Source organism: Rhinatrema bivittatum, chromosome 3 (assembly GCF_901001135.1).
Source record: "Rhinatrema bivittatum chromosome 3, aRhiBiv1.1, whole genome shotgun sequence".
Lineage (NCBI taxonomy): Eukaryota > Metazoa > Chordata > Amphibia > Gymnophiona > Rhinatrematidae > Rhinatrema > Rhinatrema bivittatum.
In genome coordinates this window covers 585,203,733-585,225,946 of record NC_042617.1, presented here as the reverse complement: position 1 = coordinate 585,225,946, position 22,214 = coordinate 585,203,733, and the positions used below count along the sequence as shown (strand labels likewise).

The window sequence follows — 22,214 nt, the reverse complement described above, 5'->3', positions numbered from 1 at the left end:
ACTAATTCCCCTTTTCCTCTTTTCACCTGTCAGTGAAGCAGAGAGCACTGATGGAGTAGCATCAAGACTATGAAGGCTTATTGGTTAAGGGGTAGTAACCGCCACTCAGCAAGTTCCCCCCCATGCACTTATTTCTTCTGTTCCATCCTCTAGCGATCCACAGTGGTTATTTATTTATTTATTTGATGAGTTTTATATACCATTATTCGGCTGAGCCATCATAACGGTTTACACCTTTGTATACATGTTATCCCATGCCCCTTTGAAATCTTTCACCATTTTTGTCTTCACCTCCTCCTCCGGAAGGGCGTTCCAGGCATCCTCATTAAGAACAGAAGAACATTTGCACAGCTAGCAGCCAACTGTACGCTGCAGCCGCTTGATTTAAAATATGGATTTACGTGCGTAAACGTTGGCCCTACTCGGGAATGCCCCGACATGCTCTAACTCCGCCCCTTTTCCCCATGCATTGACTTGCTTGTGTATACATATAAGTGCATAATTGTGCCATTTTAAAATATGAGTCACTTGCGCGCGACCCAGATACTTGCTTATATGGGCATTTTAATGCAAGCAGCTCTTTTAAAATTCACCCCTAAGTCTACTTCATTTATAGCAGGTTATGGACTTCTCCTCCATGAACTTATACACAGCTTTTTTTTTTTAAACCCAGCTACGTTAACTGCCTTAACCATATTCTCCAGCAATGAATTCCAGAGCCTAATTGTGTGTTGAGTGAAAAAGAATTTTCTCCGATTTGTTTTAAATGTGCTACTTGCAAATTTCATGAAATGCCCCCTAGTCCTTATATGATCTGAAAGAGTAAACAACTGATCCACATTTACCTTTTAGTCCTCTCATGATTTTATAGACCACTATCTAATCCCCCCTCAGCTGTCTCTTCTCCAAGCTGAACAGCCCTAACCTCTTCAGCCTATCCTCATACGGAATCCTTCCATCCCCTTTATCATTTTGGTCTCCCTTCTCTGTACCTTTTTGTTTTGAGATTTGGTGACCAGAGCTGCACAGTACTCAAGGTGCAGTCTCGCCATGCAGCGATACAGAGGTATTATGACATAGTTGCGATGGAGAAGGTACAGAGAAGGGCAACCAAAATGATAAAGGGGATGGAAGAGCTCCCCTATGAAGAAAGGCTGATGAGGTTAGGGTTGTTCAGTTTGGAGAAGAGATGGCTGAGGCGGGATATGATAGAGGTCATTAAGATCATGAGAGGTCTTGAACGAGTAGATGTGAATCAGTTATTTACACTTTTGAATAATAGGACTAGGGGGCACTCCATGAAGTTAGCAAGTAGCACATTTAAGACTAATCGGAGAAAATTCTTTTTCACTCAATGCACAATAAAGCTCTGGAATTTGTTGCCAGAGGATGTGGTTAGTGCAGTTAGTGTAGCTGGGTTCAAAAAAGGTTTGGATAAGTTCTTGGAGGAGAAGTCCATTAACTGCTATTAATCAGGTTTACTTAGGGAATAGCCACTGCTATTAATTGCATCAGTAGCATGGGATCTTCTTAGTGTTTGAGTAATTGCCAGGTTCTTGTGGCCTGGATTGGCCACTGTTGGAAACAGGATGCTGGGCTTGATGGACCCTTGGTCTGACCCAGCATGGCAATTTCTTATGTTCTTATGACATTCTCAGTTTTAGAAACCATTCCTTTCCTAATAATTCCTAACATTTGTTTGCTTTTTTGACTGCTGCAGCACACGGAGCCGATGATTTTAAAGTATTATCCACTATGATGCCTAGATCATTTTCCTGGGTGGTAGCACCTAATATGGAACCTAACATTGTGTAACTACAGCAAGGGTTATTTTTCCCTATATGCATCACCTTGGACTTGTCCACATTAAATTTCATCTGCCATTTGGATGCCCAATCTTCCAGTCTTGCAAGGTCCTCCTGTAATGTATCACAATCCGCTTTTGATTTAACTACTCTGAATAATTTTGTCTCATCTGCAAATTTGAACGCCTCACTCGTTCCCATTTATAAATATACTAAAAAGCACCGGTCCCAGTACAACTCCCTGAGGCACTCCAGTGTTTACCTTTCTGATTAGAAAGGATGCGTGTATCATGGGGAAGAGCGGCTCCTGTGTCCCCACCTCCTGGTCTGACCCTGATAGGCCCCTGTCTTGTGTCCCAAGAAAGTGAAAGGATTCTAAAGAAGAGGAGGGGGAGATAGAGAGGAATCTGAAAAGGGAAGGGAAGATGGAGAGGCACTGGGGGGCGATGGGAAAGGAGTGGGGAGGTGAAATTATGTGTACATTTCTTTTTTTCATGTATGGCCAGATTGAAAAACAGGATAATTGTGCATCCTATTCTGGTTTGTTGTTTATATAACACAGACATAGGACAGTTCTGTTTCCTAAGCAGGACAGCTGACCACCCTACATGGAAGTAACTTTGCCTGCATCTTGCACAGAGTGCTTGAGCAATACTGCCCAGTCTTTGTTTAAAAAAAAAAACAACAACAAAAAATGGTGATCCTTTGCTGCCTAAATCTAATACTGCAAACACATTTATCCCATTGTAACTGCTCTCATGTTTGGCATATAACTTTGGGTATAGCATACTAGTAAATGGAATATGTTTGAGTTTGGTTTGCAAGTCAGGGCTGCCTCTTAGTCACTTCACATGGATGTAACTGCCTTCAGATGTAAAAAAATAAAATAAATCCAGATCTTGGGATGCGTGTATGTAACAAGTCCTTGGTTTCAGTGCTCTGTTATTACAAAATTGTAAGCACGAGTCCACCTTAGAAGACAGGATGCTGGAATCATCCAATCCAGTTCAGTCTCCTGATAGCAGAAAGCCATTGGAGACTGTGAAACTCTTTATTTTCAAAATTTTGGTGATTTTTGGCTCCATTTTCATTCCCATTTTCCATTAATGTAAGTTCAGATTTTATCCTTTTTCTAGTGGACTTTTCTGTCTTATTTACTTATTTAAGGGCTTTTATATACCGATATTCATGTACTGGTACATATCACGTCGGTTTACATAGAACCAAAGTTTGAAATTACATTGAACATTCTATCGAACAAGAGGGTACAAATAACATGTCTAACATCATGGGAACTTATTGATAACTTATTGATATTTATTGATACTTATTGATAACTTATTGATATTATATTTATTTAACTTATTGATATTTAACTTATTGATATTATATTTATTGATACTTATTGATATTATATTGATACTTATTGATAACTTATTGATAACGTCTTCTGACGGTGAGGCAGGCTTTGCAGGCTCTAGTGTGATTCAGTTGCCCGGCTCAGGTCTCCAGGCTATTTTTCATGATAAATGCCCGCTGCCTTGGACCAATATTGCTGAAGTAGTCGCAAATTGTTGGGGAGTATTCTTAACAACTGCTTCTGTTTTCCTGAAGCTTCCAGAAAGGTACTTTCCGAACTAACTGCCTTGATTGCCTGAACCGCACTAATAGTGTCCAGTCCTACATTGCTCTTGAGGTAAGTGGTTCACTGGTCCGTTTTCCATTAGCGGGTTTTACTCCTGGAGTCTAGGCACGCCCTGCTGTTGGTGAGCAGGGTCAGGGTAGCATTCTGTGCCTGGCGCTATTTGCCCCCTTTTACCTGGCATTAGCCACCCCAGAGGTGCCTGCTCCTTGGGATAATGTGATTTAAATAGATGCTTAGAGCTTTCTTATGCACGCATACTATAGACACTAAAATGCCCCATTGTGTTTAAAGAATCTGTATTGTCTTGTTTTTGGTATCTTTTTGTTCCCAAGCTACTGGAGGGGGCCAAGAAACATGGAACAGTCAATCCCATAGGATTTGGGGGACAGTGTTCTACTGAGGCTAGAACTCTGATGCAGACTTTAAAAAAAAAAATGTTTCCTGGGTGCTTGCTGTGCCTGTCTGCCATTTTTATATTAAAAGTGAGGAAGGGTTGCAGTTGGGGGTGAGAGATGCTATAAACACTCACTGATTATTTACAGACATAGAACAATGAAATAGATTTGATTACAGCGAGTTGTATTCATTGCCTTGTGCCTCTGTATTATAGATTATTTTTGGGATATTTAATACTGTCACTGAAACCCCTTAATGAGAACAACTTTGTTATACAGTGTGTCACATTCTGGTTCCCATTCATTCTGTAAATTTCCTGCAGGTTTTGCGTGCCCAGCTAGAAAGCATGGGAGTGGTTGACAAGAAGTCTGTGCTGCAGCGATTTGAGGAGGCCTACAGAGCGATGTGGTCTTTGAATGCACATAATCTCAGCAGGGTTTTTACAGGAAGCCGGGCCCTGGAGGGGAAAGCTAAGGTATGAAGCATGACAGAACTGTGAAGGGTTCAGTTTTATGGAAAATGCCCTCTGGGTGTTCTTGGGTGTTCCATCTGTGTGACAGCTCAGACCATGTGTATCTAACTTGTAACCAGCAGGTGGCGACAGAAATGCAATCAGAAGAAGACTTGTGGTCTTTGATGCCTTGTTTCTGCCTTGAGGGGGTGGGAGGGCTTGCTCTAATCTCTAAGTTGTAGTAACTTTAAGCCTGTGTTTTGCATTCATTTTGCATGGCCTATACAAACTTGAATCACTCAGGCCCTCCAAGCTGCATTCATATTTTTTTGTTTTCTCTTTCCTCGCATGTATGATATTTTGGAGATGCTGTGGCAGATCTAACAATTGTGCTAAACTCATCTGAAAATGCTGATTTCTTATGTTAATTAGGTTTTTTGGGATAATACAATATCTTATTAGCACAGCCACCCACCAGATTCAGATGTTTCACCACTATTAATAAGATCTGCCTTTTAAGATGCACTTCTTTTTGAATACTCTATAGGTCAGAGATTCCCAAACCTGTCCTAGTGGATCCCCATCCTGTTGGGTTTTCAAGATATCTACAGTGAATATGCATGAGAGAGATTTACATACACTTCTTCCATTAAATGTAAATGTATCCCATGCGTAATCATTACAGATATCCTGAAAACCCGACCGGCTGGGAGTCCCTCAGGACAGGTTTAGGATCTGCTGCTATAGGTGACATAATGATTAGATTGTGTTTTCCAGTATAAATGTTTTGCATTGATTTGAGGCTATTGCTGTTTCTTGTTTGCATGAGCTTTCAAGACCACATAGGTCTGATCTTCAGAGACGTAGCCTTTAGTATTCATGTTCTCTTTAGACCCTTTTTTGACCAAATTAAAGGTGTTTTCATAGTGTTTGGGTAGGCCACTCCCAATGAGTGGATTGTGCACCTCTGCTAGCAGATGGGAACGGAGTAAAAGCTGATGTCCCACCCTGACATCAGCCTGCCAGAATTCTCCGACTCCAGCAAATGATGGACATGCATTTCCCTTCGGGGTATTGCTTGTGAATTAAAAAAAAAAAAAAAAAAGAAAGAAAGAAGCTGGAAAGGAGATATTGGAAAAATGAGTTTGCTTGCCTCCTGGGGTGATACCGTGCAGTCCCTCCCTCAGTTCAGTGCCTTCAGTCTGGTAGCTTTGACTGTCGTGGACCTAAAATGCCAATTCCCTGTTCGTACCCGGATCAGTCCAGATCGTGGGTTATGCCTCCCTTCCAGCAGATGGAGCCAGAGAGAAATTTAGCGGCTGCAGGCTGAGAGAGGCTCGGTAGTGAAGGCTTTAGCCCTCTTCTCCCTTAGCCGTGACCCGTTCCTGCTCTCAGCCAGGGAGGGCTGAGCTCGGGTAAGAATTTTCTTACTGGAAAAAAAAAAAGACAGCGAAAGGAAGGCAGCAGGAGAATGGTTTACGTCCTGCTCACATCTCTGGGGAGTTCTGTGAGGTGAGGTAAGAATGCAGGCTCGGCAGGGTGAGCAGCCATTCAGCTAGGTCCCACTCTCAGGCTTCTCCACATTTTGGCGCGTGGTACGCCACAGGGTAGTTTTACATGATATTTGCCGTAGGCTGTCGGCGCGTCCATGTGCATCTGTGTGGACATCCGTTCTCGCCTATGCGTCCAATTTGGGCGTCTGTCCTGGGCATCCAGTTTGGGTACCCAGTTGGACAAGCAGCCTAGGCACATGGGCTTGGGCGCACATTTGTTGTGTCCCCGTTTTGGGCGCGCTTATATGTGCGGTTAAGTTAGGTGCAATCTTTCCTCAGTCTGCACGTTTACAGCATGGCGACCACGGCAAAGAAACCTTTCTATCTGCGCAGCATGCCACATCAGGGCTATTCAGGTAGAGCTTTCTTTAAGCCTGCATCAGCACTGCCTAGATGCGCAAGGAGATTTGCCTCCTGATTTTGCCAGCGATGATCCATCTCCTCAGTCTGAGGGAAGAGGAACAGAGGGAGATACGGAAGAGGTGTCCCCTCCCTTGATTAATTCATGAGTCGGGTCCTCAAGAGGACACTGGTTCTGACCCGTCCTCCTTTTCCTGAGCGGAATTCTTTCAGGACTTGCAGACATTTCTATAGGGCCAGTCTTCTGAAATGGCAGTACCTTCTAAGGTAGCTCCTAGTGCTCCTCTGCTTTCCAGGGTCAAGCTCCGTGGTGCAGTGCAGTTTGCAGAGCTCGAATGCAGGTGGACCAGGATGATACCAATGATGATGGGAGTGGCTCTCCTGGTGAGGAAGGGGACATTCCCCTAGATTTGGAGCCATATCAAACTCTTATCAATTTCTTTCCGAGATGAGTTATCAGGTTTTATATCTGAGTGACTGGACCTGACTCTTGGGGGACACAGAAGAAGAATCATATTTTGGTCACCCTTTATTTATTTAATATACCGACATTCAATCGAGATATCACATCGGTTTCCAGATAACTAAAAGAATAGGGTGAGATCGGCCCTATTTTACATTATAACATGGTAACAATTATAACAATTATAACAGAAATACATGGAACAGTAGATTATAGTATATAACATATGTACATAAATGACTTGTTGATATAAATAATTTAGGATTAAGGATAGAAGGGAGGGTTGGGAGGAAGGGAGTGTCAGGGAGGGATGAAAGGGGGGAGAGATGCCTGTGTAGGGGGTGAGGTGTGTTGCGTTCGGGCAGGTTAAGGGTCAGGTGGGAAGGCTTTTAAAAACAGCCATGTTTTGAGGTGTTTTTTGAAGACTTGCAATGAAGGTTCATTTCTGAGACAGGTGGGGAGGGAGTTCCATAGGGTAGGGCCCGCTATTGTTATGGCTCGTTTGCGGGTTGTGTTGAGGTGTGCAGATTTGAGATTGGGGACGGCTAGAAGGCCAGTGTTGGTGGATCTGAGAGTTCTTTGTGTGGGGTATGGATGTATTGCGTTGTTTAGCCAGTTCATTTTGTTGTTTATTTTTTTGTGCATGAGGGTGAGGGTTTTATATTGGATTCTTTGTGTGATGGGGAGCCAGTGGAGTTCTTTGAGAGTGGGTGTGATGTGGGAGGATTTTTTGTTGTTAGTGATGATCCTGGCGGCGGCATTTTGTAGAACTTGGAGGGGTTTGATGTGGATTTCTGGTAGGCCGAGGAGAAGGCAGTTGCAGTAGTCAAGTTTTGAGAAGATAATTGATTGAAGGACTGTTCGGAAATCGTGCGCTTGGAGAAGGGGTTTGAGTTTTTTCAGTGTTTGAAGCTTGAAGAATCCATCTTTAATTGTATTGGAGATGTGTCGTTTAAAGTTGAGTTGGCTGTTGATTGTTACGCCTAGATTTCTTGTGGATGGCGTGAGTGAGATTTGTGAGATGTGTGGCACTCCCGGGTTGTTTGAGCTTCCTGGGTAGTTAGAGGGGGTGCACAAGGCTTCTTGTTTTTTCCCCTCTTGTATGCAATCTAGGAGTTGTTTAATCTGGAATGGAGTAACCCAGAGGTGTCTTTTAAAGGGGACACATCTTGGCTGGTTTATACTCTTTGGATCCACAGACCAGAGAGCAATTGCGTTTCCCTAGGTTGGATGCCTTAGTGTGTGTTGTCACGAAACGTACCACCATCCCGTTAGAGGGAGGTGCAGAACTAAAGGATACTCAAGATAAGAGGATTGAAGCTATCCTGAAGCAAGCCTTTGAGGCAGTGACAATGAACTTGCAAATTGATTCTTGTTGTGCCTTGGTAGCTCAGGCTACGTTGCTTCTTTGTCAAGAATCTGGTGGCGCTGGGTCCAATCTTGAACCTATGATAGAACTGGAGACCGCCTTCTTGGCTGATGCAGCATACAGCTGCCAGAGGAGCTGCTTCAGTTATTGCAGCCAGGCAGCAGCTGTGGCTGCGCAACTGGTCCGCAGATACTATTCAAGTCCAACCTTACTAAGCTGCCCTTCAAAGGCTCGATTTTGTTTGGCAGTGAATTGGAAAAAAATGACAAATAAATAGGGAGAGACACAGGTCCCTCATTTGCCAGAGGACAAGAATCCCATTGCCTGGCCTTTTTGGGCAACTAGCAAGTCTCGAGACTACCTGTGTTTTTGGCTTTATAAGGGAGGTTTTTCCCAGAGATCCCATCCCTTCCACAGGTCTCAGTCTTTTCGCCCAGTGGTCATCGAAAGGATGTGGACTTCAGAGTTAGAGCTTCCCTGGTCTTCCCAATGAAGGTTTGTGGGCTCACCTGGTGGTGCAGGAGATGGGTGGTCGCCTATCCCGGTTTGATCACAGGTGGGTCCAGATTACTTCGGATCAATTGGTTCATGAAGTGATTTGGAATGGGTATGCTCTAGAATTTCTTTGCATTCCTCCAGATTCCTTATTGGTCTCTTTATGCAACTCCCTTCACAGGGCAGAAGTGGAAGCAACATTACAACGGCTGTTGAATCTGAAACTGGTGATTCCCATTCTCGAATTGCAGTGAAATACAGATGATATTCCATTTATTTGTCGTGCCCAAGAAGGATCTCAAGGGCGTCATCCGCATCTAAGACTCTTCACATTTCAGGATGGAAGCGGTGCACTCTGTCATCATGGCTGGACAAGTAGGGAAGTACCTTATGTCTCTGGATCTGATGGAGGCATATCTGCACCATCCGGCAGGAACATCAGTGCTTCCTCTGATTTGATATCTGAGATCATTATTACCAGTTTCAGACCTTGCCTTTAGGTCTAACCATGGCGCCCAGGACCTTTTCCAAAGTCACAATGGTAGTAGCAGTAGCCCTTCGCAAGGAGGGCATTCTAGTTCACCCCTATTTGGGTGACTGGTCGACTCAAGCAAAGACTTTGGAGAGTCTTTGCCCTTCCCGCAGGGTGGTTCTTGACTACAGGAGCTAGGCTAGGTGGTGAATCTGGCCAAGAGCAATTTGCAGCTGTCTCAGATCCTGGAGTATCTCTGGGTTCAGTTCAATACAAGGCAGGACAGAGCGTTTATGCCAGAGTCTCAGATCCACATGTGGATGCTGCAAGTTTGATCCTTGAGTAACTCTGTTCATCCAACTATGTGGTCTTATCTACAGGTCCTGGAGTTAATGGCTGCTGATTTCTTCAGCAGGAGAAACTTGGCTCCAGGAGAATGGGAGCTGTCGGACGAGGCCTTTTGGCTCCTGGTGAACCGCTGGGGCTTAGCGGGTCTAGTCCTGATGGCGACTTTCAACAACACACAGGTTCCACTCTTCAGTCGCAGGTGGGACCCAAAAGTGATGGGCATCGATGCTCTTGCTCAGGAGTAGCCATGTGGCACCGTTCTCTATGCGTTTCTGCCCTGGCCTCTGATAGGCAGACTGGTTCAGATGATTGCAAGTTAAGCCAACACCGTCCTTTTTGTGGCTCTGGATTGGGCTTGAAGGCCGTGGTATGCCAATCTCCAGAGATTTCTGGTGGGCAGTCCCCTTAGGCTACTTTCTTGGATGGATCTCTTACGTCAGGGGCCCATTCTACACGAGGATCTGGGTTGATTTTGTCTTATGGTATGGCCATTGAAAGGGCTCAGTTGTTTAAGTGGGGTTTTTTGCCTGCAGTAATTTCCACTCTCCTTCGGGCCCAGAAATGTTGTTCTTCTTTAGCCTATATTAGAATTTGGAGGGTCTTTGAAGCTTGGTGTTCTGAACAAGGTACCAACTGCTCAAGGTGGATATTCCATTGATTTTGGAATTTTTTTACAAGATGGCTTGCTTAAGGGTTTGACCCTTGAGGGTCCAAGTTGTAGGCCTGGCTTGTTATAGAGGAAGAGTCAATGGAGGGCTTTTGTCTTCCTATCCGGATGTGTCCCATTTTCAGTATGGAATTAAGCATTTTTGCCCCTCAAGTTTTTGGCAGGTCCAACCTTTTGATCGCTGCATACTCTCCTTGTGGCTGCTTAATTTGAAGACGGTTTTTCTGATAGCAATCTGTTCAGCATGTCAAGTCTCAGAGCTGCAGGCTCTTTCCTGCCTTGAGCCTTTTCTTTATATGAATCCGGGTGTAGCTCAGAGTGGTTTTGGACTTTCATTTGAATCAGTCCATTTCTCTGCCTACTTTGGACAGGGACAGAGATGAAGCTGAGTACAGTCTCTTGCATTTCTCGAACGTCAAGCGTCATTTGCTGTAATACTTGGACATGATTAAGACTGTTTGGAAGTCTGATCACCTGTTTGTGCTCCATAGTAGTAAGCAGAGAGCACTGGCAACAGCGGACAACGATTGCACATTGGGTTAAGGAAGTCATTACGGCACTCTATGTGGCTGCTGAGGTTGCCTTACTGAAACATATTTTACCACATTCCATGAGGGCTCAGGCAGTATCGTGGGTGGAACTTTGTTGCCTGCTGAAATTTGCCAAGCAGTGACTTGGTGATCTTTACACACCTTCTTCAAGTATTATTGCTTGGATGTTAGGGCTGGGAAGGAAGCTGCGTTTACATAGGCAGTATTAACTGGACCACTGGCAGCCTCCCGCCCTTTTCGAGATTAGCTTTGGTACATCAGTTGGGACTGAGCTATCCGAACGCTATGGAAGGAGAAATTAATACTTACTTGATAATTTCCTTTCCTTCGACTGCCGGTGTTTGAATCTTAGGGCGAGATATGCATTCCTGCGCTTCATTGATAACTGGTAAGTGGCTTCTCTAGCCCTTGGTTTGCTAGATGTGTTCCTTCTTTGGCTGAGCTTAGTGTTCCTGTTGGTTGAGAAACATGAATGTCTATTGCTAATAATGGTCAAGTATAATCAGTTTTGTCCACAGTTTGACTTTTCCAGAGAATACTGGTGGGCTGATGTCGGGGTAGGACTATATAGCTGTGATGTCAGCTTTTGCTTTGTCTCCATCTGCTGGCAGAGGTGCATAACTCATTCATTGGGATTGATCTACCCTTCTCTAAAGGAAAAGAAATTATCAGGTAAGTAGTGATTTCTCCTTTTGCCTGCATTGTTTTTGCCAGTTTTTATGAATGTCTAGTAGCTTTGGAAAGAAGAGAATGAAGGAACAGTTGATTGAGGCAAGTCGCACAATGTTATGTTTTCTGTTCACTGCCTCTGGTTGACTCAGGTTTGTGCTCTGATTGGTTGGTGGTCCAGGAAACCAAGTTCACACATGTAAGAAAGTTGTGTGACCAGCACAAGTATGACTCTTTTTGATTTGTTGGCAATGCAGGTAGGGAAGCTGAAAGACGGAGCCCGCTCCATGTCCAGAACTATACAAACAAACTTTTTTGATGGAGTGCGGCAAGAGGCCATTGACCTGCTGCTAATGGGAGATTTCTACAGTGAAGAATACGCAGATAAAGGACGAATGCTGCTGGACAGCACAGCACTTCTGGGTAAATACCGAAAGAATCCTCTCCATAATTAGTTTGTCTGTGCTGGCCAGTTTAAAGTTTTTCATACAAAATGTATAGCATGCACAAAGTTTAACTTGATTGTGATGGATTATGTTTTCTTTCTCAGCACGTTAAGACTCCCTGCACCCTACCCCCATTGTGACCTTTATACTGTGTAATCGGGACATTACACCGCTATAGTTTGTGTCCATCAACTGTTCCAGTCATGCACCACATGATTGCTCTGCTGATATCATTTGCAAGGAGCACACACCCAGGGCTTACTAGTCTTTTTCCTTCATGCACTGAGAAAGGGTCACAATGTTTTCACCCATGGAGTGGAGTGGATGCATGGAGCAGCCTCCTAACGGAAGTAGTGGAGGTAGAATTCAGGAAAGCCTAGGACAAGAATTGAGAATCCTTAGGGGTGAGGAAGTGAAGGTAACGCCAAAGATCAGGCAGGGTCTGTGGTGTTTCCATCGGCTGGGAAATGGGCAGACCTGGATGGGCCTGTTGGCCTTTCTCTGCCATCAGTTTCTGTCTTTCTGTCTGAACATGTCTTGACTAAGACTATATAAAAAGTAATGTTTCCATTCTGCAAATATTTTGTGAACAATCCAAAGTATTCGCCATAGGTTTCATGGGAAAATGTACACACCATATGCCAGTATGTGTGGTGGTAACCAAATTAAAAAAATAAATAAATAAAGGGAGGCAGAAGTGACAGAAGCAGTGAAGTAGATGAAGTTCAACATCCAGCTGTATCTGGAAAAGTTTTCTCATTTAAATTCTATAGCAAAAACTCAGATATTTTGAGGGAAGGGTAAGGGCACAACTATCAGTTATGGGAAACTTCCAGGGCAGGAGCAGGCTGAACCAAAGAACAACCAGCAAAAGCCAGATTCAAGTCTGGCCTGGCACCAGGGGTCTTCTGCCTGACCAGTCAGCTGCCCCCCGGGTTCTGGTAGCTGGCAGTGTAACCGTCTCTTTTTAGTCAGTAAGGAGGTCCAGACAACTGATCCGTAAAGATAGACTTTTATTGCCAGCAAGATGCAGCTAAGACAAAGGCTCAGTACAACTGCATGCCACGCCCCCTTCGGAGCAAACTTTTATGCACTTTACAACTCTTATCTTTCACACATGCGTCCTGGTTTTTGCTGAACAAACATTTCACAAATTGCTGAACAAGCATTAGCTAGCGTGGTCCTCTAGTAGGTGTAGCTTAAGATCAGACTATTGTTTCGTCATTTAATTGACGTGTTAGACATTTTACATCGGCATTCGTATTAATACAATACAAAGTATTATTCCAAAATGGAGTTACGTTACGTTACGCTAAAAGTTAGTGCGCCACTGCGTCACTACGCATTACGTATCATTTGCGTTGCAAATATTAGTATGTTCAAGATGGCTGTGCGTTTCACTGCTGGCATGATTAGTCGGAGGATGTTCAGCTGCTCGTTCGTACTTCAGGGGGGGTCACAAAATTGAACCCCTTCAGCAGGACTTAAAACCTGAAGTGCGCTACTAAGACAGAGCAAGACTAAAGCTAGGACAAAACGTGAGGATGCCTACAAACCAAGACAGCACAGAAAGAGCACAACAAGACAGGAACCAAACAAGAGAAACAGAAGGCCATGAAAGTGGGGCCAAACAGGACACGGGAACAAACAGCAAAGAAACAAACACAGAAGGCCACACACAATAAGAGGACCAAGATCAGAGCTAAGGCAGGAACTAGCACGAAGGTGGCCCCGGTGCAGTGTGTAAAAGATGCCAAGATGAGACAGGGTGTGCTTATGAGGACAGCTTTTAAAATGTGGCAGTGCAGGTAATATGGCCCACTGAGGGCCCCTGCTGGTGGGAGGTGCACACGGCACAGGAAATCTTTTTGCAAAGGCAAATAAGCTTCATTGATGCTTTGGATGTAAAGAAATTCTCTTATCCCTAATTTTAATCGGTACACTGAGCGACTATGAGCAGGAAGTCGGAGGTCACCTGGAAATCTCTTATTACAGTGAGACTTTTGGTGGAGGAAGTCAGAACTGATCATTCTCTGCCATTGAAACTTCCAGTATGACAGCAAGTGGAAGTACTTGGGGGAAACTTAGCAATGGGAATGGAAAATGATGAAAACAAGGCTCTTTGTCTTTGCAGAGAGATTTGGGGGTTTTTATACCATAAATAGTAAGGGAATTATTTTTAAGAAATAAGTGGAAAATGGCCAGATTAACCATTCTGCAGTGTTTGTGAAATCTCGCCCCCTTTTTGTGCTAATGCTGTAATAATTGAGATTAGTGGGGCCCTAATGACTAACGCATATTAATGTGCAACAACACACTTTACCACGGTTTGATTAAAAAAAAAAAGCCCCAACAGAGCTAAAGCTGGCCTTTTTCTGTTATCTGTTTTCTAAAACTGCTCGCCGACATACAACTGGGCAAACGTGGTCATTTTTACCAAACACCGGATAGTCACAGTGATTGTGGTGGTCTCGGGAAGGCAGTGGGTAGAGCTCCAACAATTAAAGTCCCGAATGGGGGAAAATTTTTTTAAAAAGGCAGCGCACAAACCTTCAGAGGTGTTCCTGGAAGAAGCAAGAGGCGAATGGCTTGTTTGGGCTTTTATCCAGTGACTCCCAATGCTCGTGTCAGCAGCTTCAGTAAAGAGAGTTTTTTAAAACTCTTTCTAAAAGCCGCTGGGCGGCTGCTGCTGCTTCTTTTCCTTTGAGACTTTGGTTCTGCGGTTTGCGCAGAAACGCTTTTTCTCCCAGGGGAGGATGTATTTTTCCAAGCCCGGATATTCTGTGGGGAATATGTTCCCGAAGTGAAGTTTATGCCCTTGAAGACGAGTTTCCCCATTCTCTCTCTCCTCCCTCCCCTCAGTGACCCCCAGTATTCTGAGCGCCATGTCGGAGCGGCAGTTTGAGTTCACCAATTTCAAGCGGACCCGCGTGGCCATGGGGACCTGGAACGTGAACGGGGGCAAGCAGTTTCGGAGCAACGTCCTTGGCACCGGCGAACTGACGGACTGGTTACTGGATTCTCCTCAGCTCTCCGGGGTTGCTGAGTTTCAGGGTAAGGCTTTCAGTGATTTCATGCCCATTTTGAGATTTTTCTGTTTGAATTCGTATAATTTGTCTCTTATTAATCTTTTTTTGTTGTTGTTGCCATTTGTTGTCTCTTATCACCTGTCGTTCTCTTTCAAATTTACAGGGTCATTCATCAAGCTGCAATAGGCCGGTATCGCGTGCCATACCGCCATGATGCACGCGACAATTACCACATTGCGGCATTAGGATTTAAATGAGGGAAAGGGGGAGGGGTTTGGGCGGGGTTAGAAGAACTTTGATTCCAGTACCGCTGTGGGCGATAATGTTTTAGACCACAACTGTGGCAGGCGAAAACGCACCGCCGTGATGCGGCCGGGTGCACACTGTCCCCCCCCGTCCCTTTTTTTTTTTCACTACTCATCATTCCACTATAATTATAACGGTATGATGAATCCCAGGACAGACCAGTTTAATTATTCTACTTTCTTTTTTTTTCTTTTATTCTTTATTATTTTTATTACTATTTTAACTCTTTATTAATATTTTTGTTCTTGCTTTGAGTTTAGTTATTCTTATCCTTTAATTTTGCCTATGAGGGTTATTATTTATTCTGTTTGACTTCTACTGTTCACATAGTGCTATTTTATTGCTTATCATTTATCTCTGCTTTTTTTTTTTTTTTTTTTTTTTTTTTTTTACTTGTCTGTTTTTTTGTAATTTGTTTTTTTGGTAAATTGTTTGACTTTTTATATTTTGTGCTGTCTTACCCAAGTATTTTAGGTTTCCTTTTATTTTATCTTAACTTGTAATTGTTACTTATTTGTGCTTATTTTATTTCTGTTAGTTAAATTTTTGAATTTCCTACTGTTTTTATGTTCTAGTATATTTTGCTTTGGATTTTCTATTTTTCTATATTTCAATACTTTTATAATTTTTTATTGAATTTTAACTGTTTATAGTTTCTGTTATATATGTATATATAGCTGCTGAGCATGATAAATTCATCAAAAGAACTTTCTCAGATTAGTTTTAAATGTGCCACATGCTAACTTCATGAGATGCGGTGACCAGAATTATACACAGTATTCAAGGTGTGGTCTCACCATGGAGCGATACAGAGGCATTATGACATTTTCCGTTTTATTCACCATTCCCTTCCTAATAATTCCTAACATTCTGTTTGCTTTTTTGACTGCCGCAGCACACTGAACAGACGATTTCAATGTGTTATCCACTATGACGCCTAGATCTCTTTCTTGGGTAGTAGCACCTAATATGGAACCTAACATTGTGTAACTATGGCATGGATTATTTTTCCCTATATGCAACACCTTGCACTTATCCACATTAAATTTCATCTGCCATTTTCCAGTCTCACATACGGTAGTTTTCCTGCAATTTATCACAATCTGCTTCTGATTTAACTGCTCTGAACAATTTTGTGTCATCTGCAAATTTGATTATCTCACTCGTTGTATTTCTTTCCAGATCATTTATAAATATATTGAAAAGTACGGGTCCCAATACAGATCCCTGAGGCACTCCACTGCCCACTCCCTTCCACTGAGAAAATTGTCCATTTAATCCTACTCTCTGTTTCCTGTCTTTTAGCCAATTTGTAATCCACGAAAGGACATCGCCACCTATCTTGAAAAGTTTACATTGGCTTCCTGTCGCCTGCTGTGGTATAGAAAATTTTCAAATAAGTGTAAAATACTCTTGTCTAATATTTGTCTAATATTTTGGTATTCTTTTGTAATTTTCCAAATTGTTAGACCCTTATTCTCCAGCATTCTTCGCAAAATAATTTTACACCTTCCTCTACCCTCTCTTTATCAGACTAGAGACCACTCGAGAATATGCTTTTAGTTACCAGTCACCTGCTCTATGGAATTCCCTTCCCTTGGACATCTGTTTTGAAAAAGCCTTCCTAAAGATTCGGAAAGCAATAAAAACTTGGCTTTTTAACAGACGTTAACCTAACAGCTTCCTTATGGTCTACCATTTTCCAGCCAGTTATGTTCAATTGTGTGCCTGAATTTTGACTTTAAATGTGTTTTTTGATAGTCAGTCTTGTTACAGATAATGTATTTATTTTACAGTATGTATGCAGGTATTTATATTATGGGTATTCTTTTATAGTTCCACTCCCTGGATGACTTTCTATGGGCAATATATACATTTTAATAAATAATGCCATGTATCTGTCAAACTAAAGGGGACAAAGGCACATTTTTGGAAGGGTTTAAAAAAAAAGCTCTTTACTGAAGAAAAAGCAAATAGATTATCCATGGTAAGTGTTTTGGTCCAAGAAATGAGTAAACATATGAGACTTTAGAGCTTTTGCAAGTGCACCTTTCTATGTAACATAAAAAATCTTTTCATAGGTGCTGCCTTGGTAATGTGTACATCTAAGGGTCTGACTTATCCAGGATTTTTCTCCATGTGTGCACGGTTCCTGGCACGTGTACATGAGGGGGGATATGATAGAGGTGTTTAAAATCATGAGAGGTCTAGAACGGGTAGATGTGAATCGTTTATTTACTCTTTCGGATAATAGAAAGACTAGGGGGCACTTCATGAAGTTAGCATGCAGCACATTTAAAACTAATCGGAGAAAGTTCTTTTTCACTCAATGCACAATTAAACTCTGGAATTTGTTGCCAGAAGATGTGGTTAGTGCAGTTAGTATAGCTGTGTTTAAAAAAGGTTTGGATAAGTTCTTGGAGGAGAAGTCTATTACCTGCTATTAATTAAGTTGACTTAGATAATAACCACCGCTATTACTAGCAATGGTAACATGGAATAGACTTAGTTTTTGGGTACTTGCCAGGTTCTTATGGCCTGGATTGGCCATTGTTGGAAACAGGATGCTGGGCTTGATGGACCCTTGGTCTGACCCAGTATGGCAATTTCTTACGTTCTTATGCTATGGCTATTTTATAACATGCATGCCTCAGCACGCACATGTTATAAAATACAATTCCCGCGCGCACATGCAGGTGGGTTTCTTCTAACACGCGCAACGGGGGGAGAATATTAGAAAGAAACGTGCAAAGACGCAACAGGGCCTTCCCCAGTTCCCTCCCAGTCCGCTCCAATTAAAGAACGGACTGGGAGGGAACTTCCCTCTTCCCCTCTCCTCCCCGACCCCTACACTAACGCTATCTATCCCTGGTGCTGTCCTAGCCTGCCCCTTTCTTTAGGCTCGGCACTTCTGCATGTATCGGTGTTTACTGGGCCTTTTAGAAAATGCACGCGGCGTGCACAGGACCTGGCCACGCACGTAACCGCCGTTCCCTGTATGTTCCCGGATCAGTCCAGACTCCTGGATTTTGCCCCCCCCTCTAGCAGATGGAGACAGAGACGTTCTCAAAACAAACACCGCCTTATACAGGATGGCGCCACCTACAGTCCGGCAGTATTCCTCTGTCTCCAGCAGATGGTGGAGGTGCATAACCTACAGTCTGGTCTGTGTGGTAGTTTATTCTGGGTTTTTAGTTAGATTTAGGTGGACTATTGGTTCTTTTTCTTATTCAATTTGGCTTAAAAAAAAAATTTGTAGTTAAATTACTTTAACAGGGGCAGTGTTGTCTTCAGCCTCTCAGGGGGTTGTGAGGTCCTGAGAGGGCCATCCCCCACTGGTCATGAGGCAGCTGCATCAGAGGGTCGAGGACCCTAAGAACCACAGCGATAGGCTGAACTCAGATAGCGACACAGTATGGATGGAGGGCTTTATTGTACTGCTGTAGATAGATGATGTAGGCAGGAAGGTAAGGCACTGAACTCCACGAGGTGCCAATAAGTTCAACAGCTGGGATGTATAATATCACCCAGATGTTCACGATAGGAGGGAGCCCGCAGTGCAGGTAATGCCGCGGCTGGTGGGTGAAGCTGGAGCACCGAATCGTAGAGGTACTCACAGGGATATAGGCTTCTTCCTGAAGATGAAATGGTGGGACTGAAGGTCCGTGGTGCAGGACACATAGGCTGGTAGGCCCTCGAAGAGCGAGTAGCTGATAGTCCGATATCCTGAAGTGGAGAAGAGAGAGAAAGAGACCCCCGAGGAGTGGATGTCTTAGTTAGTAGAGGCCCCGAAGGGAAGTTGGAAGTGAGAGACCCCCGAGGAGCGGGTGTCTAGAGCTTCTAGAGGAGCGAGGCCCTTGGAGTGAAAGCGGCGTCTAAGCTTAGAGCGTGCAGAGCGGTGTCTAAGCTTAGAGCGTACAGCTTAGAGCGGTCAGAATAGCTAAACCGAAGTCCTTGCTAACTCAAAAGTGGTAGTGAAGCGGAGGCTTGATATACCCGGAGGTATTTGCGTCATGTTAATCAGGCACTACTACAGAAGATCCTTTCAGTTACAGCAGGTTGACAGGCTTCATAGAGAAAATAATAGCTCCAGTCACATCTGTAGTTCTACTCAACCTGAGTCTATTTTTAAATGGAAATCTTTTTGTCCAGTGACCAGTTAAAGTGAAGCCTGTTTGGGTTACCCTCTGCTGCTCTTCCTGCAGATGATGAGAGCTGTCCTGCGGACATATTTGTTGTGGGCTTCGAAGAGATGGTGGAACTAAGTGCCGGAAACATAGTCAGTGCCAGGTAAGTGGAGGACAGGCAATGTGCCCGTTTTCTTTGATTTGTTTCCATTCAGACACCTGTATGGCATTTCAGATGTACTCAGCATGCACTCGTTTAGGGGTGGCAAAGGAGCGTGATGAAGGAGCAGTTCAAGGTTGGTTGCGTTGGAGCCCTCCTCTTGCAGGGATGTCCCAGCACCACACATTGCTGCAGAAAGGAGAAAAGCCTTAGGGATGTGATGCAAGGAGAAATGTTCTTTCCTGTTAATTTTTTTTTCCCATGAATCCTACTACACCTGTCCAATGAGTCCTCAGAAGTGGGCAGTACCAAAGCCCCCAACTAATGAGGGAAGGAAGATCCGAAGGACTCCAGCTCTGTAAGCTGCAGCGTCCTTAGCCACCACATCCAAGCACTAATGCTTTAGAAAGATATGCAAGGGTGACCCTGCAGATATCCTTCCGCACCACAGCAATTACTTCCACCCAGGCTGAAGATTATGCCCTCGTCAAATGGATTTGAATAAGCTCAGGTGCCTACTCCTTAGCAAATAGGCATAAGGAACCGTGTCCCTGTGCCAACAGGCCAAAGGGTATTTCAAGTCTGCCTGGCCTCTGCACAGATCACCAAACAAGACACAATCTGGTCACCTCCAAACACCGGCTGAGAATACCACGAACATCCAGATACTTCAGAGATCTGTTCATGCTTCAACATTCCTCCTTAGAGAAAGCTGGCATAGATTGGTTGAAATGAAACACCAACTGCCGAAAGGATCCCTACAGGAGAGGGTCTGAATCTGAAATATGATGAGCAGAGCAAATCAGCAGCAAAAATACAGCCTTCAATATAAGGTCCTTAAAGAAGTCTGTTTCATTTACTCAAAAGGAGAAATGACCAATGCCTTCAAAGCCAGATTGAAATCCCACTGAGGAACCAAGGGCCTAAAAAGCGGGGACAATCTCTTAATGCCATGAAAAAAACAAACCACATCCAGCTGGGCTGCTACTGAAACCCCCTGAATCTTGCCCCTATAACAGGAAATGGCTGCACTTTCAGAAACTTCAAGGCTAATCCCTTCTCCAATCCCGACTGAAGAAAGGCTCAGATACATGGTGGATCAGAACACTAAGGAGAGGCTGATCACACCTTGTAAAAGGTTTCAAAAACACACCAGACCAGAATATAAGCCAGAGATGTGGAAGACTTATGAGCTTTCAACAAACAAAGTGGAAATCACCGAGAGGAACTAACCCTTCTTTCTCAGAGACCTCTCAAGAGCCAAGCCTTAAGAGAGAATGGAGAAGATGATTGGAGCCTGAACCAGAAGACACTGAGCATCTGGAAGATGGAGAGGAGATTCAACTTCAAGCCTTATCAGATCTGCATACTACGGTGTCCGGAGCCCGTCTGGCATCATGAGGATCCCCCGAATGGGTTCAGTCACAATCAGGCGCCATGCTCTGCTTATCAGTGGCCAAGGGGGAAAGACATAATGGGGGTCCTCCCTCGGCCGCGGCTGCACTAAGGCATCTATGCTTTCTGAGCTGAATTCTTTACAATAACTAAAGAATCGAGGAGCCTTGGCATTCCTGAAAGTGGCCCCACCTGTGAATCATTCGAGTCGTGTTTCATTCTTCAGGAGTTCTTGGATCTTGCAAATTGAACTCTGGACTGCCAAAGCTGCAGAAATAAATATAGGTTTGGGTAGATGTTCAATCCTCCGATCCTGTTCCCGAAGAGAAGTACTGCCCTCAGCTAAGATAGTAGTGTGCCTCGTAACTGCAGTGACTGAGGCATCAACTTTTGAGGCAACTGAAACAGACTCTGTACAGCCTCAGGAGCTGGAGGATGCAACTTAAGAAGGCTCTGCTGCCCCTGAGACCTCTCTCAAGGACCTTCCACTCTGCTAAATCCATTTCCTCAACCTCAGAGTGAAGGAGAAAAGCTCTAAAGGGCTTATGGACATCCTTAATAACAGAGTCCCAGACTGGCATCTGTTCTACAACTGGATCTGCTATTCTAAGGCGCGAGACCACTTGGTCTATAATGGCTGTGATCTCCTCCTAACAATCGCCTTGTCATCCCCTCTATCTGAGGAAACCTCAACTTGTTCCATAGAAGGAATGCTTCAGGACTCAACTCCATTTCAGGATCCCTCTGGAAGCTTTCCTACTCCCAGTGAGGGGGTTCAAATCACTCCCTGGGGGGGGAGGGAGGGGGGTTGGAGCAGATGTCCCTGACAGCAAAGAAGAAATCCCAGGGGAGTGCTGGCACTTGGCATCAGCTGCTGAATAGCACAGAAGGCCTGATTTCAGGAAGCGGAAGAATTCTGGAGAAAAATCTTTCCAGTCAACAGCCTGGCTGAATGTGACCTGGCCCCGAGACCTCTCAGCAAGAGCCAGTGCTGGAGGATCCCCAAATTCCCTTTTAGAGGTTGACTGGGATGGCAGAAGGCCTGAAATGGCTGTGGGAAACTGGCCGACACTCCCACCAAGTGGATCTGAAGTCCAAGTTACCTGGAGGAGGAGACTTCTGACACGTCACTTTTGGTGGGAGTGTCGGCCAGTTTCCCACCAGACCTCTGAACTCTTTGCAAACGTGAAGGGCCTGCCTCCTGAGCTCTCTGTGAAAAGCTGCTAAATAGACTCTCAGGGGGGCGGCCATGCCAGACCCCCACAAAGGGGGGGCTGCATTTGAATGGTAACCTCCCCCATTCACTAACATGCACTCCCACTGACTAAACAAAAGGTGTTGCCCAGGTCTTTCTGGTGACGTGGCAGCAGGGTCCGTCACATTTACAAAGAGCTACAGAAATACATCCCTTCCCCCCCCCCCCCCCCCCCCCCAGGCTCCACTAAGTCCCCTGTGAGACTGAAATATGGGCTCGCTCTCCTGGCAGAACCAGGAAGTCCGGTCCACG

General features: G+C 44.3%; 1 protein-coding gene across 4 annotated transcripts in view; it reads left to right on the top strand.

The window, feature by feature from the left end:
- SYNJ2 (synaptojanin 2) overlaps positions 1-22,214 on the top strand; it is a 257,365-nt gene that overhangs the window by 151,045 nt on the left and 84,106 nt on the right. For all 4 annotated transcript variants that reach the window (XM_029596673.1, XM_029596671.1, XM_029596672.1 and 1 more), the window contains 5 exons: positions 3,420-3,501; positions 4,169-4,321; positions 11,502-11,667; positions 14,553-14,744; positions 19,231-19,315. In XM_029596673.1, the coding sequence (XP_029452533.1) occupies positions 3,420-3,501; positions 4,169-4,321; positions 11,502-11,667; positions 14,553-14,744; positions 19,231-19,315 (678 nt within the window). The remainder of the gene's footprint in view (positions 1-3,419; positions 3,502-4,168; positions 4,322-11,501; positions 11,668-14,552; positions 14,745-19,230; positions 19,316-22,214) is intronic.